Raw genomic sequence first — 18,159 nt, 5'->3', positions numbered from 1 at the left:
TATATATATATATATTGGTATATATACATGTAATGGTACTCCCTCCCTCGTTAGAGCTCAAACCTGATATCTCTTATGACTAAAATGATCATATACAAACAAGCCCGTTTTGGGGTTTCACTCGCAGACTCAGCCTCAGTTTGCTGAGAAACTCTATAGTGATGTGCCTATATTAAAGGTGAAAATGGAAGCTAGAATCAAAGTATAATGCACAATGAAAATTATCACCAAAATTGCAAAAATGACATAATTCAATTAACTTCATGTCATAAAAGACCTTACCTTTCTTTGCTTCCTCCCCTGTGCATAAACAATCTGTTCCAAACTACTTTTTCATCTGTTGTGATAATTAAGGAAAAGTATCTTCCATTTAAAACGGCTATGGAAATATAAACTTAAATTTCTTTCTCTCTTTGCTACACTGCTACATAACCATTGTTACCACTTCACTAGATTCTTTTTGACCCAAAACTACAACTAAACTGGATGATGCCAAAGGTCAAAGAATGTTGAAACCAAACCCATTCCTGTAAGGCTTTGCGAAAAGATAAATCAAGCCTTGATGTTTAGTAACTATAATCTAACGTTAGGTCTCTTCAACTCGTCTATAAAACAGGACATACGCTGCTGAGGTTTTGATCTTGTCCTTGCTGATGGGAGACACATGGCTGTCATCGAAGTCATACCACCGATCAGCACCTTGCTACATTATTAAGAAAAAAACAAAGGTTAGAATATTTGAATTAAATTGGCAAAACTGGAAAGGTTCTTTCTTGCATATTCTTCATGATGCAGATGATAACAAGTTAACAACAGAATGAAGATGCATGACTAAAGTTTAAAGTTCAATATACAATGGAGACACATGCAAATACATAAACTGAACACACCTACGAAACATGATATTTCTAAATTTGCCCTAGGAGAGAGGTACACTGACCCTGGCCCCCCACCCACCCCTCTCCCCAAGTGCTAGTTTTTTTGTTTTTTTTGGATAAGCTGAAGTTTATTTTAATATATTGCGAGTTAAAAGTTTTATTAAGAAATAGTACAAAGATAATGCTGCAGCAAATACAAAAGAAAGGACTTGTTTTACATTACATATTCAGGGAGTCTAACAAGTCCAGCATATCACACAAATCCAAAACTAACTTCCCTTTCATCCAGAAGTACAAATTTTTGCATACATCTATACTGATCATTAGTATTCCAATTTTATCAGGTTTAAAAATTCCTATTTTACATTAGAACAGAATCACAAGAAAGCAAAAGAAGCAAGGTATTCAAAGTAGCAGCACTACTTACATGAACAAATGCAGTATAGTGACCCCCTCCCATGCTTCCATAATGGTTGCTAATTGCATAAAGCATATACCGATAGGAAGATTTTCCATCCTTGTAGGCCATATATGAGGATAAATCGAGATCATGAGTGGGGAAGTCAACGTATGTCTCCAACTTGTTCTTTATAAACCGGCTGTATGAGAACCTCTTCAGGTGGATGACCAGAATTTCCGGCAGTCTCCAAAGATCCAACTTCTTAGTGGCTTGGCGATGCTCCTTACATCCAGGGCAGAACCTAATGTTGGATACGAAACAGAAAACGTTAGGCAGATCATATTCATACTTCCAAAGTGAATGACACAAAAAAATGATTAGATGATAAAATAGAATATTAGAATTTTTGCATGAAAGAAGTCTTTTCACCCGATGAATATGACTGTCATTGCCAGATGTGGCCCTGGTAAATAACTGAATGTCATTATCTAAAAACTGTATATAGTTGATTTCAATATACAAGAAACAAAGAGCTACACTTGAAGCACAATGTGCAGAAAGTCAATAGAGGTGTTACTTGACGGCATCAGCCTATGTCGTCATTTCTTTAACATAACTGAACTAGAGGTTTGAAGGATACTGCTCATGCCATGTTACAAAGTCAAGGTCCAATTTGGTTGAGGCTAATAAGAACAGTTATGCACCATAAGCAATCAAGGTGAGGTGAAGAGTATTGACCTAATTGAAATAAAATTTTGTATCATAGGGAGAATACAGTTATGTAAGTACAAATGTTGAAGATTTATGATTGTTAGCACAAACCAAAAAAGAAGCAAAAAGAGAACCATTTCAAGAAATCTCTGGACATTCATATGTTATAATTTATCAATATAAAACTTGTGTACAGATGGCGTAAAATCACAGAAGTGAAGGAGCTGCATACTTACCACATATCTTCTGGCCCTAGAGGCTCTTCCTTCAGAAATGCCTCAAGACATTTATACAGTGAGACAGAATCTTGAGGTCTTTTGCCAAAAAAACCAGATTTGAAAACTTCTGGCAGTGAGCTGAAAAGGCTTGTATTGTATTTTTCAACCATTTTAGGTGACCAATTTACAAGTACATTTAACCGTCCAGGGATATCTGTGGACTGTAATGGCTCATTCATTACAATCTCAGCGCCTTTAGCGATTGCCTTATCATCTGACAGATAAAAATGAAATTCCATATCTAAATGTTTGGCAGCATTTTCCTCAGCAATGCTCACTGGAAACCCATTTACTCTTTTGTCATCAGGTTCCGTTTCTGTACATACTTCAGTAGAACTTCTATCAAAGTTATGCTCATCCGTCTGGGCTCTATTTTGGACTAAGAATGGTACAAGTAACTGCAGATAAAGACTACAGACATCAGATCCTTTAAGAACTCTACCATGTGCGGCAAGTGGAATACCAAATGCCTTCCAATTTGAAGTCAGCTTCCCGTATATATAATGCCTGCACATGCAGTCTTTATTAGATTGCTAGAATGGGAAAAGGAAGCAAGGAAAAGATTTTTTTTTCAAAGGAAATCTCAGCCATCTTATTTAATGAGTCGTGGAATGCTACGAGATCTTTCCAGCTTAACAGATCAAAAATTAAAATAGCAAAAAAAAGAAGCAGGAAATTCCACAGCATGAACAACTCTAGTAGTTAAGATGCATTAAAAAAGCAATAGTTTCCTTTTTGCATCTTCATGATTGTACACATAATCTAGAAGGATAACACACATCATTTCAACTACATGTTGCTCCAAGAAACCATGTACAGCAATGATTTGTAAAGCATTAAGGTGAGGCGAGTTGAGACTCAGAATGTTCAATACTACTAGATATCCACCTCACTTTTACTTTATACAAGATGCAAGTATATGGGAACTTTTGTTTATGGGGTAGAGAGAATGTTCAATACCAAATGTTTTTTTTTTCCATGTCAAAAAAGTATATGGCAACTATCAAAAACATTCTCTCTACCCCATAAAGGAAGGGGTAAGGTCTGCGTACACCCCACCCTCCCAAAAGCTCTGCGTACACCCACCCTCCCAAGACCCCACTTGTGGGACCACACTGTGTGTGTTACTGTACAAGTATATATGGCAATTAACAACCTACTCTTTCAACCATCTTGAGTTCAAGTTACCATGATCAATCACCCACTCTCCATAGTAAACTAATAGATTGAGAAAACTTTTTTGGAAAAGGCACTTCATAAATATCCTAATCTTAACACCCCAGGCCTTAGTTCAAGTGGTAAAGATTGAGAGACTTGTGGCTTATGTCACAAGTTTGAACCCTGTTCTATACGAACTAAGCTTGGTATTTAAGTGAGAATGGTAGGAAGAGGGGACCATTACCCCCAAGTTCAAGGGTTGTGGTTGGTCCCAAGGGTGGCCCTAGAAGGAGTTCTTCATCACCAAAAAAAGAAATATCTTAATTTCATGAGTTGGCTAAAAGTAAAAGGATATTTGAACAACAATATTGTAGTTCTTGGCCATAGGAACATCAATATTGAGACTAACTGAAACAGTTGAAATTGTTTGTATGATATTATAGAAAATTTGAATATTGAATCAAAAGAAGCTATTTTACCTACACTCCTTAGTGAAGCTTATAAGCACAAGTGTAGTGATCCCAATAAGATAGATCATACCAACACTTTCAATGCTTTCCGAAGTTATGATAAAGTTGTTTGTTAGACTGTTCAGTGAATCTTTTTTATTTCAATTCTTGATAAGTAGATAGAGTAGTCAAAATTTGAGCAAAGATGAATTCCTAGCAGCTGAGAGGGGCAACCACCAGAAACAAAATAAGCTTCATTATGATCTTTAGATAGTGGCATAGTGCTTTCTACTTCTATTTTTTTCTCACAGAAGACGGTCTAAAGTGAATGTTCCTTTCTAACAAAAGACTAGTTGTAATCTCATTAACTTAAAACTGAACATTTAGAAATACAATGAATCATACATCACTTGCTCTAAAATTAAGGTAAATTTGATATTTTGGTAAGTAATTCTTTAACCTCATAGTTTCCATATTTGCCCTTCTTCAAAGGATTGGTTGTGAGAACAATGTTGACACGTAAATCTTTATACTACATTACTAGTAACAACATATATCTTCTGCAGAAAACATTTTGTCAATTCTTTTAAGCAATTGAAATCATAAAGTACACCCACAACCAAACCCTGCCACCAAGGTCGGAGAGCCTTTTTTTCCAACTTATGAAACATAGCTGTGCATGTATGACACGTCCGTAAAATGACTATTAAATGTTTGATGAACTTCAAAGGAAAAAAGATAAATGCACAAATTATGAGTAAAGTCAGGACATACTCATCAATCTGTTGATGTGTAAACATAACCAAGGGGGCTCCTTCAGTACCCTTGTGCAACCGATAAGCAACAAGTCGGTCACCATCTCTTATTAAAGACAATGAATCGGCTGGCTCCTCAAGATAACGTATAATGCGGTTGTTGTATATCTGTGACCAGTAAATGGTGTAAGAGCTAGAAATAGAATTTTATTTTGGAAATACGGGGGAAAAAAGGAAACTACTTGACTATCAGACAAACCGTATATAAGAGCTGGAAATAAGTTTTATTTAGACAACAGGAACCAAGCAACAACTTGAAATACATAGAGACCATTTCTCTTCTTACTGGAAACTGTGCACTAACCTCAGCCACCAAAAGGGTCTCATCAGACTCCAAAGAGCATGCAGTGCTCAAAGCACGAATTAGATCTTCAAGCTTTCCATCCTTGGGAACAGTGATTGTAAATGTAGATATCTGAAGATCACTGCCACTTTTTATAACTGTGAGAGTCATCGATCTCATAGATGTAGATGGCAGAGGCAGTGACAAATACATGAATGGATCAAACGTGATGGAGACCTTCTTGCAAACAGGACAGACCAATGTGGAGCGATATTGACCCTGCAACAATTGAATAAGCTCCGAGAAATAAGACTACATGAAAATTGTATAAATGCACAGGAAAAAGATTCAGATTAAGTAGACGTCTAAATGCTCCCAAGGGTAATAGGCAAATCATGACCTGCTGGAAAACATCAACTCCAGGCTAGCATGCGAGCACCTCGACTAATGCCACGAGGTACCTACTACCTGCCACCAACACAGGTACCGGGTAACACTATCCAAGAAATCACCTTGTGTTTTTGCCTCTGCCGGGATTTAAACATGATACCTCATGGTTGGCAAGTTGCAACTCACTTTATTGACCACTAGACGTCTAGACCACACCCTTGGGTGCTAGAGTCAACTTTATTATACACAAAAAAAAAAAAAAAACCTAAATAATAAGAAGACGACAAGCTGTCCTCAATGTGTTGTAGTTGGAAATTATCTTAGAAGTGCAAAGCTTTATCTCACAGCTGATTGGTCTAAGATGAGTCTAGAGATTATAAGCCAACCTAGACCACATAATGAATAAATAGACCAATACCTTCCAAACACATAATGCCTATAGACTGCATAAATGTCAGCTCTCTTCATAAGGTTCAAATTTTCATGGGTTTTCCGGATAAGGTAGGTTCAAGTTTTCATATAATTGAACTTGTAAAAGAATACTCACAAAGACATTTAAAGGAAAATGCAGAGACCATTTAGACAGAAGGAAGCAACACATATAAAACTAATTTGTTTTGATATAAACTTGAATCCAAAATTCATCTCTTTGTTTTCTCAAAAAAAAAAATCATCTTTGTTCAGGATTACATTATAGAAAATTTTCCTTTTAAGAAGATCTGACCCAATTTTTTGCATTAACAAATAGTATAAGAATTCACTAAGGGGTCGTTTGGTTGGGAACAAGTTATCCCAGGATTAGTTGTCCTTGTCCTGGGGTTAGCTATCCCGGGATAACTTATCCCACCATGTATATGGGATAATGTATCCCATCACTATGATATAAATGGTGGGATAAGTTATCCCAAACAAGATACAAAAACTTTATCCATCACTATTTTCTTATCCCATCACTATTTATTTCTATTCCTCACACCAAACGACCCCTAAAAGTATAATATGTTTGAATCTCAAGATAAATTGTGTCAATTTCTTTTGTAGAAGATAAATAACGCAAAGAATCTAGACAAAATATTTAAGGCATTTGAAGGAAGCTTTAGGAATACTGGTTAAACTTTCCCAAACAGTTGGAATATCATTCAGTATAGTTCCGGATATAGTAAAACATTATACCACTTCACTTTTCTTGCTTTTCAAGTAAATGTTGAAATGAAATCAACGATTTCCAACTTTTGGCAGTGAGAGACAAGATAATTTTGGATGCTAGTGAGATAAAATGTTTCCTACTTCTAGTGAGATATGAGAAACCACAGTCAGCTACTCACTTGGCATACGTCCACTATGATGGAATCATTACGAGCCAGATGATAGTTCCAGTATTCATCAGCGATTTCTTCATCTGGACGATCATCTCCATCCTTAGCTTCAACATAAGGTTTATCCTTGACGCGGTTCAAATCTTCGTGGAGTCCATCCAATAGAAAAGCTAAGACCTCCTGCAGATACATAAGGAGAATTAGATGTCAAAAGATGCCCACAAAATGAGAGGGCATGAAAAGCGAGCATGAATAAATGACTTGAACTTGGAAACTAAATCCAACAGGAAGGACTGAAATTGGACCTGAGAATCATGCTGATTGAAGCCACTGAATTGAGGAGCAAAATGTGAGAGCTTTACTTTGAATGTTCTAGGTGCCACAGGACTAGCTCCAGGAGCCCATAATTTCTTCAGAAGGTCACCAAAACCAGAGGCAATTTCTCCCTGAAACAATTGAAAGAGAGAAACTTAGGCAAAACAATGTGTAAGGAGACAGAATAGAACACAATATTTAGTTGGGGAAAATTGAGGTGGAAAGGAGGAGGAAAAGTAAAAGAGGTAAGTTTATTTTCCCGTGTTTGGTAATAACAAAAAGTGGAGAGATTGAATATCCTTCAAGCCAAAATTTCTTAACATCTACGAAATTGAATGGAATGGAATGGATATGTTTCTTTTTTTTCTACTTTTCTCAAAGATAACCAAACACAGTTGGAGGAAAATAATGAATTCTTCACCTTGGAGTAATTGATTCAATTTCTCTTTTGACTTCTCCAACCAAACATAAAGAGTTAAGGGATGTTAACATTGAATTATTCAGAGAGAACTGAAGAAAACATCTAAGTAACCTGCAATGATCTTGAAAGACTCAAAAAACATTGCTTACTTTCATTCCCAATGGGTTGTCATGATTTATCTCTCTCTTGTAGTCCCCGAGAAAGTAATCAACGAGCTTTGGCGTGTGTGCAAGGCACTGGAGAGCACTGTTCATGAAACAGGTGTTCCCTAGATTTTGCAATCCAGTCAAACCCAAGGTACCAGCTTCACATGAACCTCCAGAAAAGGATGAGGAACTGCTCCTAGTGAGATTAGAGGTTATACCACCGCCAGAACCATTCAACAGAAGGGAAGAACCATTAAGGTATGGCACTGACATCTCATCCTTTTTTGCTTTATTTTTAACAGAATCTGATAACCCATAAACCTGCAACTCCAAGAGCAGCTGCAAAGCAAAAAATTAAGAGGACAAAATAAGAAGTCTGTCCAAATCATTCCTTGCTTATTGACCGTACGAACCATTAAACACATAATTCTAGAGTCACTAATAAGACTGTAAGATGACCAATAACCAACTAATGACTTGAATGATAATGGATAACTACGAAAGCTTAGGTAATGGGTAACATACAAGGAAAAAAAAGAAAATAAAACAGTAAAAACTTTGGCATCTTTCTCATTTGTTTCACAGGTACACAATCAAAGGAAACACAAAACTAATCAATGATGATGAAACAAACTGGTAATAACTTCCACAAATGGAAGAAACAACTACCAAATATTCCATATTTTTGTAATCATATATCCAGCTAAAAGTAGAATAAACTAATTCACTCATTAGTTTGCCAAACCAACTGGTTGTAAAGCAGATTGTTAAATAAACAGTCTCATTTTGTGTGCTTCTCTTGTCCCACAGTAAAATAGAAGAGCTAAATCTTCTTAAAGGGTACATGATTCAAACTGCAATGAAAGAGCACATCTACTTCTATTGGATGAATAACTCCAGTATAACCCCTAACGGATGTTCGGTGTGGCGGTTAGGCATCCTTACACGAAAGAGTACAAAGGAGATTCGCATAAAACTGATTTAATGGGCTAAGCATTGATCCATGCCCAAGAAAAAGCAAACACTAACGTAGAAAACCAAATGATCTCCCAGTATGCTGGAGAAAACTCCTTTCGTCACTTCAATCCTAGATGGAGTTTTAAGTGAGCATATTAATCAACTTAGTCACTGTAACCCGTTCTATGAAGCAAACACTAGTTAAAGAAATAGAAGAATCTGCTAAAAGAACTTTATTAGAAAACAACCAGAAAAAAGTTTAACAAATTATTTTCTAATGAAAAACAGAAAAATAATGGCAAATGCTGCAGAAGCATTGGTGGACATTTAATTGGTAGTCATGATTATGACAGAGTTGGAACTACATACATCTTGCTCTGACTGCTTCTGAGAGTCCTTGATCATATTATTATTTTCATTTGAAAAAAACAACGCCGTCTGCCCAGATAAATCCCAAATCCTTGACTGCAGAGAACCAAAATGCCATTAATCTTCTCAAACAGACCCTTGCAATTGATTAACAAAAATATCAGAACTTACGGGTTCTGTATCCACACTAAAAATTCTGTAGGCTCTTCTAAAGCATTCAACTGTATTGTCCTGAATCAAATGTGAGAAAACAAAATGTTAAAACTAGACTCTAAAGGATATAAAGCAGTACAACTGAACTCCAAAGCATAGGTGAAGATATATTGCAAGATAAAACAAGAAATATCGTCCAAAGAAAAAAATGCAAACGTCTGATATGCAACACTTTACAAAATGTAAACAAGTTATTCCAATTACTTAGTAAAATGAGGTACTTTTGGAAAAAACATTTTTATGAACACAAGCTGAGGCAATAAAAGGACAAGTTGACACTAACATGTTAAGAGAAAAAAAAACTCAAATTAGCATCAAAATTTGGGTGAATGATAAATACGAAGTAGCATGGAAAGATCACGGATACACAAATTCCTTTGGTCTAGCTTCACATGTGACCCTTTTCTCTAATTATTTCCTATTAGTTAATAAAATATGAAATTCTCTAGCTATTTTACATCGTCACACTTCAATGTAGTTTCAATACACAATCTCAGCTGTATCAACTAGCCTAGTTTATTCAAACCAAGGTTTCCTCTTAGCCTTTAGTGATCAAGAAAGAGAATTTGTTAATATAGATAAAGGTGGAATATCAAGGCATCCTTGAGTTATGGTATATAGTTCGTCCAAGCTATTTAGGTGGTATAAATGATTCTACTAATACTTAAGATGTGAGATTACTTGTTAGTTTTAAATTAAGAGGATAAACCTGTAACTGAGTCTACTATGTTATCTTGAAACTGATTGATTACAAACTACATAGTTTCTTCTGCTACAGAAGTGGGAAAGGGTGGGGGTGTTTGTATCAGTGTACCAATTTCATGTCATAGCTACAGACATACAAAAGGATATATTAGCACATATTGCTGAATGTTGCACCGTTTTACATTGTTAGTTCCTGTCTATACAATTTAACTCTAGAGTAATTTACTTAGCTAGAAAGACAACACAATGATGGAAAAGTGTCCTTATATCATTCTCACAAAGGCTCACTCTCTAGAACTCTCGTTGTCGTCATAATTTCCCGATGAGCAATTTTGGAATTGGGAATTACAAGCATCAAATGCTTCAAGTGAACTATATAAATAGCAATAGGATTGATATCATTGTTTTACGAATGCATGCAAAACCGAAAATTACCATGCAAAATTTATAGTCCACTATATCAGGAAATAGATACCTATCAAACTAATGTACTTGTCATCTATTTGCAAAACTCAACACAACAAATTGTGTGCATTGATTAACATTTAACTATAAAACAGAAGTGGAAGAACTTTAGCAGCTATTGCCCTTCCTAGTATTTCATGTGAGGATGATAATACATGGATTCATGCATAACACTTGTTCTTAAAGTTGATATATTGAGCATTGCCATCTTAGTTCCTTCGGAAAATTTCAACAATCAACATTCAACAGTAACAACAAAAGTGATGAAAAAGAAAGCCAGCTTCTCAAGGAGAGTGGGGAGGGGAAGCAAGGGCTATACCGAAAGATCATATGATTATGCACTCTATTAATATTATGATAGTTTAAATCTCATTGGAATGATAGATGGAATTAGAAATTGAACAAGTTATTTTTAACCTTTTTGCTTATCCTGACTCCTAAGGAACTGGTTTCCCGCGAAACAGAAAGCCTCAGCTGTAAAGGATAGACATCCGCAATATCCTCATCTGTAGCTGAAAAGCTTTTTCCATTCTTAGCAGCAACTTTAGAGTTACTGTGCCTGAAATATGAGGGAGCAATTCCAGTCAAACTAATCAGAACTCTAAAATGAAGAGATCAACTTTTACATAGTTCGAAATGCATGAAATTATTAACGTGCTAAATATCCAGTTACTGGGATCCAAAGACAGATTCCGTTTCTTAAATGTGAAGAAACACCAAAAAGGAAAGTGAAATAATCAGTTATAAGTTATCCTCACCCCAAATAGAAAAAGAGAGAAAGAAACGAAGGAAATAAAGAAGCATTTTAAAGTTAAAAGAACAAATGGTGGTGTTTCAGAAAGAAATTATAAAATGCTTTATACATTGAGCTTCCATATACACTAACAAGGCATTTAACCAAATATATATTTACAAATCGGAATTGTCATCCAACAAGAAACCACAATGAAGTCTCGAAAGGCTTGAGGCCTCTTTGATGTGAAATGAAAAAGTGAGACGTGAGTGGTCTCAAAAGCAGAAGAAACCAACAAACTAACTGCAAGTGGTTCTCAGAATGTTCAACAAACTTTAGTGTAAATCTTAATAAGAAGATGTTTCATCATACACATTTCAAGGAATACAAAGAGAACAGAATTCTAAATACTAACCATTTGAGTGCCTGCAGCCACATGTCGCCGGGGACTAATGCATAGTCCCGGCCTGATACCCCAACTTCACCATTCTCCTGACTCTGTGATAAGGTTTCCTCCTCTCTCCTCAAGTTAAATGCGATGTCTGGGCTAAATATGTTGTTAATGAGTTTCATTGCTCCATAAGATGGAGCTGGTGCTACTGCATACAAGGTAGCCGACTTCCCATCTGATGGTGCTGAATCCTGTGCCTCCTTCCACCACCTATAATGACACACACTTTCTCAGGTAGTGCTGTAAATGTATATGTGCCTGTGGAGCTTGTGATATATGTGTGTGTAACACTTTGATCCACTCCATGGAAACACACGGAGACCAAAAAATCTTACCTAGAAAAGATACTGCAAACAATAACTTCTGGAAACTACTGTCTCCAGGCTATTTAACCCCACCCTGCCAACTAAAACATTCTCTTTCTTCTTAACAACCAGTCGCAAGCATCAATTTTCTTCTTTTCTTTCTCGCTTTCCTCTACCCCTACTAACCACAGAGCTCGCCACTGATAAGAGTTTTTTATAATAAAGAGAAACAGCATTTCAACAGACAACATACGGTATGATAAACCTATATCTTATGTAGAAGGAACAATTTGTCAACTTCTTTTGAGGTTTACACTATTAAACAGATAACCAACACTTTCAGATCTCATTAGCACTTCCCCATACTACTTCTCAATTATTAACAACATAAAAAAATATAACAAAACCCAAAATCCAAGACTATAACTTTCTTATGCTAAAGTTCACACACACACATACGATTTGATCCAAAGGCTAAGAGGTGAGCAAAAACCAACAACATTGATTAAAAACCAACAGTAATTCAATGTACAAAGCTCATACAATCACCAATCCAAATGAAACTTAAAAAAAAAAAAACACAACACGATTTGATCCAGCAGATAACAAGTGATTAAAAACCTAAAACATCCCAATGTACTAAAACTAATACAGCTACCAATCTAAACAACGAGTAAAAAATAAAAAAACTAGCTCTAGTTTCAACTTTCTCGTTATCTCATGGGTGCAGATATATCTCTGATTCAGATTCGGATTCAGCTGAATTGGATCAAACCCACATCATAAAATCAACTCATGAAAGCAAACCCGGAGAATTCAATTCCTGATTATAATCATTAAATTTTTTTCCCAATCCTTTTGTGTTTGCTATATAAACACTTGCATGATGAATGGGTCAAGGAAAAGAGACAAAATGGGGAAGTGGGTTTACCTGTAAGGAACGAAATAAACTCGCTGGTCATCTTTTACAGAAGATTCGGTCTGTTGCTGTTGAGAAGAATCCTCCGATGAGTTATCCATTTGTATAGACGGAATTCTAGAGAGAGAAAGAAGGTAAGAGAGAGAAAGACTCGGAGTTTCAGAAATGGCGGAAGAGATTTGCAGCAGAAAAAATGTACAGCATTTTATAGGAATGAGAGAATGGCGGATTTTGCAGAGAAACAATTGGAGCTTTTTTCTGTGAAGAGGATTCAGGGGAAAGAATATTTATGAAAAAATACAGAAAATAATTTAATGCTTATATATTTAAATTTTTTTACACTTAAATACTTCACTTAATCAAATAATTTTCTACAGATTTGCTTAAATTCATAATTTCACAGAAGAAAAAAATAAAAAATAACAAAAGTTATAAAGACAGATCAGATTGATCTTGACTGTACATATTATCTTAATACAGCTAATTCTATAATATGTCTTTTTTATTTATTTCTTTTTTCCTTCTTTCGTTTGTCCCATATTTTTTTATTAATATTTTTATAATGGACAATACATGAAAAAATAAGTTGAAGTGACTTCTAAAATCTAAATCGAGTTCGTCGCATCGGGCTTATCTAGTGCGGATTACCTCTCTTATGTGATTTACGAGCTATTGCATAGGAGCGGGGATTTTACCTTGTGCGCACCCAAAAAGGGTAGTGGCTGCGGGTTTCCCCTGTCATAAAAAATAAATAAATAAATGATGTCAAATCAAAAAGATTTTTTGTTAGTGAAAGTTTAATATTTCATTTGCTCTAAAATAAGTATATTTTAACAATAAAAAAAATTCCAAAATAATTCTTGTTTTAAAATTTAAGACAAAAATAGCAAATAATAACTATTTTATTTATCTTTATATATAAAACTATTACTTCTTAATAGTGTCATTTCTCAAAGAATATCTAATAATTAAAAATAACTTAATAAATTATATTTTATATTGCGACGGAGGAAATAATATTTTGTTTCTTTTAAACAGCTTTAGAGTACCTTTTGATGTACTTTTTATTTATAATTAACAATTAACAAAAAGTTTATTCAATTTTCATTTGACTTGAAAGGTCAAACACCCTCCAATCAAAAACTAGTCTTTTTAGCCTTAAATAGGTTCACTTTTAATAGTATAGACAGAATGTTTTTTTCTGGGCTGTATTTTCAGTTATAATTATAAATACTGTTTTTCAACTAAGAATTTAAGAGAACTTAATCCAGATAATAATTGTTTTTTTTTCTACATTTTAAAATATAGTTGAAATATTTTCAAAAGTAGTTAATCTAGATAATAATTGTTTTTTCTACATTTAATGTATAGTTGAAATATTTTCAAAAGTAATTATATTATTCTATAAAATCCTGTAAAAGTAAAATAGAAATAAACTCAATATAATTGGTGGTCTAAAATCAAGTCTTAATAAGAGGTTTAAGTTTATTCAATAGAAAATTAATTTTTTTTATTTGAAGTTTGTTGGTTTAGCTTTTTAAGATACAAAAATATTGTTGATCTATATAATTAATTTTTTTTAATATTTAAGTTTTTTTGACAATACAATTAATTCATTTGATATTTTTGTTGGAATATTACTATTCATGGTCAAGAATTCATTAATCTTTATTTTGAAATTATTTCTTCAAATATATTCTGATCTGTCAAAATAACAATAATGTGACATTTTGTGTTTATAAGAATATAAAATAGAATAATTCTAATATCATACATTTCACGATCTAATTAATGAGCTTGCAACGTAGCTATAGAAGCCTTGAAAAAGAAAAAACATAAAAACTTAGTGTTCTACATATATTTTATTCAAGCAATTTAATTGGAAAGAAACTAATATGTAATAACAAATAATTATTTTTAATTTATCATAATTAACTCAAGTAAAGTTATTTATTTTAAGAATAAATAAACGATGATTTAGAATATAGTACTATAATTGATGTATATTTTTAAAATTAAAATCTTAGAAGGCAAATAATACAAAAATACGACTGTAATACTACTCTGGGATCGTTTGGTATATAAGGATAGATAAAGATATCTCATGAAATGAATTATCCTACCTTTTATATGTGATGGCTCATTTCATCATTTTAGTACGTCTCATGAGATTTTTATTATTTTTTCCACCAATTAAACAAGAAATAAAATAATTTGACATTTTGTTTTGAGATTGTTATCCCATATTCTTGTATCAAACAAGCTCAAAGGATTATTTTGAGGACAAAGGGGAAGGGGGGGCCACCCATTTAAAAACGAACAAATTCTTTCAAATAAATTCAAGTCAAACTTGTAACTGAATTTAATAACACGTAATATTGGCTTAAATATATTCTCTTAACTAGCAACCTGAATTGTTTTGGAAGCATGCATCTTTCGTACACAACTTCTCTTTCTTTTTTGGACCTTTAGTGAGTTGCAAACAAAATTTAAAACAATTAAATTTTTTATGGTTTTCGATTTGTGAAAGAATAACAAAATTTTATGGATTAATATTTTGAATTCTTTCAACTGTTTGATCAACTTCACTCCATGATGTTTTATCTTTGATTTTCAGTCTTAGAGAAAACCAAGCATCAATTATATAGGAGAGTGCATTAAAAAATTATGATAGTATTTTTAATATAAATTGCTAGCTAGGTATATATATTATGCTATTGTAAGAGAGAATTTTAAAATTGGAGATATACGAAGAGAATATATATTTAATGTATCTTAGACATTAATTTATGTGTTTTCTTTTGTAATTCGAACTTGAATTAATTTCCTTTCAAAAGACTTAAATATTGATTTAGCAACTAGTTATTTAGTTTAATTTAATTATATGTTCAGTAAGTTACTAATTACTAAGCAATCACAACTCGAATCACACTATTTGTAGTTAATTAATAGTAGGTATCTTGAATTAATTTATAGTTTAGAGCGCGTTTAAAATAGTTGTTTTCTAATAGTTGATAAGTCTTGAAAACACTTTTTGATGTTGAAACTAATTTTATAAATAAATAGTTGCTTGTTTGGTTTGAAATATTGAAATTGATAATAAGCAATTGATGTATTTCATAAAAAGTTGTAACCGAGAAAAAATTGTTAAAATTATTAGTATGTACTTATAGTTATATTCAAAACTTATATATATATATATATATAAAAGTATACATATAAGGAGAATAACAAATTACAAAAATGAGATGGTATTGTGGAGTTTGAACTTATACTTCAAAAAAAAAGTAAAGGAAAGAAAATATAGAAGGAAGTATGTGCCACTTAAGTTGTGGGTTTTTTCTTGTTCAATAATTAATACTCCAATGTTTATTTTTCAATTATAACTTTTTTAAAAAAGTGATTATTTTGTTATGAAGTTTTTTCCCTATATAGTCGTCCATTCAAATAATAATTGAAATTATATGTGTTTTTATATATTAGTATATATATATACATATAATATACATATTTTATTGAGGTGACAGATGATCGGGTTGATCTGAATGGGTGAAGATTGGATCGAATTAATAAGCGAGTGAGTTGCTGACCAGTCCAAAAGTTAATTGGGTTAAAATATGAGCCAAAATCCAATTTGCTGAATTCTTAGTTTCTTATTAAGTTTTAATTGATTTATTTGTTCTTTATAATTTTTGGTACTACCCGATAAACTTATTACCTTTCTTTATTAAGGCTATGGATAACATATTATATATATTATGAATCGTTGTGGGCTAGATGATAGATCAATTTTTGATGTACTCAAATAGATTGTGGTGATAAATAAGTGAGTCAATAATCTAGTCAAAATTAAACAAGTTAGGCGAATTATGATCTTATAAACTAATCTTGCCATCTCTAATCTTCTATTTACAACTAATATATAATTTTTATATAACCGACTAGAGGTCGTAATTTATTTTGACGATCAATCAAATGTGTAACTTTTCCTTTTTTACCCTTAAATACAAGTGGTACATTGCCAACTAGATCCAAACAAACGCAGATGGAAATTGGCCCGGAGCAACTTCTGTTGGTCTTGTCTAAAGTCAAATATCAGGCCCGTTCACTACAATGAGCCCACCCCTTCTATTGGACTATTAACTGGGCCTTTTCAAGCATTAGTGCGCAAACATGGGCTGGCCCACACAGCAATTACGTACCCATATTGAAATCGACTAAATCTAAATTCGCGTATGCAGTATCCCCAACAAGAATTTGCCATTCTCGAGACTTTTAGTTAAGTATGAAGGGATCTCAAACCATTCCACATTTGCATCGTATAATGCAAAACCTTTAGAAAATATTACTCCTTCCATCCACTTTTAATTGTCATGATTTCTTTTTTTAGAGTTAAACTATAAGAATTTTGACTAACATTTTACGATGTATTTTTTCATCATATTGATAAACAAAAAATTGCAATTTATAGTAATTTTACATAATTTTTTAATATCTAAATTTTTTGTTTAAAATATTGAATTAATGTAATCACTTTGAAAATTAATCAAATTAACTTTCGAAAAACGCAACATAACAATTAAAAGTGGATGGAGTGAGTATTGTACTATATTCAAATAATAAGCCTGATGATAAAGTCTCATAAAATTATTAAATAGCTTAAATTAAGAATTGGACCAGAAGGGCGGTTTGTGACTATTTTTGAATAATTTCTTATGAAAATTTTAATGTTTTTCTGCCACTAGATCAATAACACACTTTACTTATGGATTTTCAATTCATAATTCTTATATATTTTTCTGGTTTTCTCACTACAAATATAGACAAACCCCTGTCAAGTTGATATATATTTTTATTATCAATAATCTCATCCCATTTTAAATTTACCCCATAACCCAATTATAACCAAAACATTATTGGTGTAACTAGTTGGTTTTCCAATTATTATTTTTCAATTGCTAGCTTTAATTGGATCTACATCATTAATTCCTTTTTCCTCTTTAGCTTTAAAAAAAATTGTAGGTTAAAAGGATCCCACTCAGTCAACGTAGCTCTAGTTGGATCTCTATCGGCCTTAATTCCCGTTGTTTGAACATGATTTGAAATTAGATTGATTTGAAATTACTGAATGTGTAATTTATTGTTTTTAAATTATATTTTGTTCGTCATAAACATGAAAACTTACTATTTGTATAAACTATTAAAACTTCACTAACTCTTATATAATTTCACTGAATGAGCAAATTATGATTCATAAATGAGGTATCGAAATATCCTAATGAGCCATTAATAAATCCTATATCTCCATTTTCTTTGATACATAAATATTTTTGATTACATGCTATTGTAACTATTTTTGTGGAAGGATCCATGAGGTGCATACAATCTAAATTCACTTCGAGCATGATTTTTTCTTTTAAAAAAATAAATTTACGGGTCAAGTTTTGTATATTTTAAAAATAATTAAAATCACAATTTGAAA

At 32.9% G+C, this 18,159-nt stretch overlaps 1 protein-coding gene across 1 annotated transcript; it reads right to left on the bottom strand.

Moving 5' to 3' along the window:
• Positions 1-247: 247 nt before the first annotated feature.
• LOC102581360 (ubiquitin carboxyl-terminal hydrolase 8) lies at positions 248-12,970 on the bottom strand. The gene is made up of 13 exons (XM_006361047.2): positions 12,690-12,970; positions 11,418-11,663; positions 10,687-10,828; positions 9,058-9,117; positions 8,887-8,982; positions 7,564-7,899; positions 6,984-7,124; positions 6,688-6,858; positions 4,994-5,251; positions 4,649-4,797; positions 2,226-2,774; positions 1,306-1,579; positions 248-703 (listed from the first exon to the last, which is right to left on the bottom strand). Exons 1-13 carry the CDS (start codon positions 12,776-12,778, stop codon positions 587-589), a joined length of 2,628 nt encoding a protein of 875 aa, XP_006361109.1. The 5' UTR covers positions 12,779-12,970; the 3' UTR covers positions 248-586.
• Between the last annotated feature and the right edge of the window lie 5,189 nt (positions 12,971-18,159).

Source organism: Solanum tuberosum, unplaced genomic scaffold, assembly GCF_000226075.1.
Source record: "Solanum tuberosum cultivar DM 1-3 516 R44 unplaced genomic scaffold, SolTub_3.0 scf00345, whole genome shotgun sequence".
NCBI lineage: Eukaryota > Viridiplantae > Streptophyta > Magnoliopsida > Solanales > Solanaceae > Solanum > Solanum tuberosum.
This window is presented reverse-complemented; position numbering and strand designations above follow the sequence as displayed.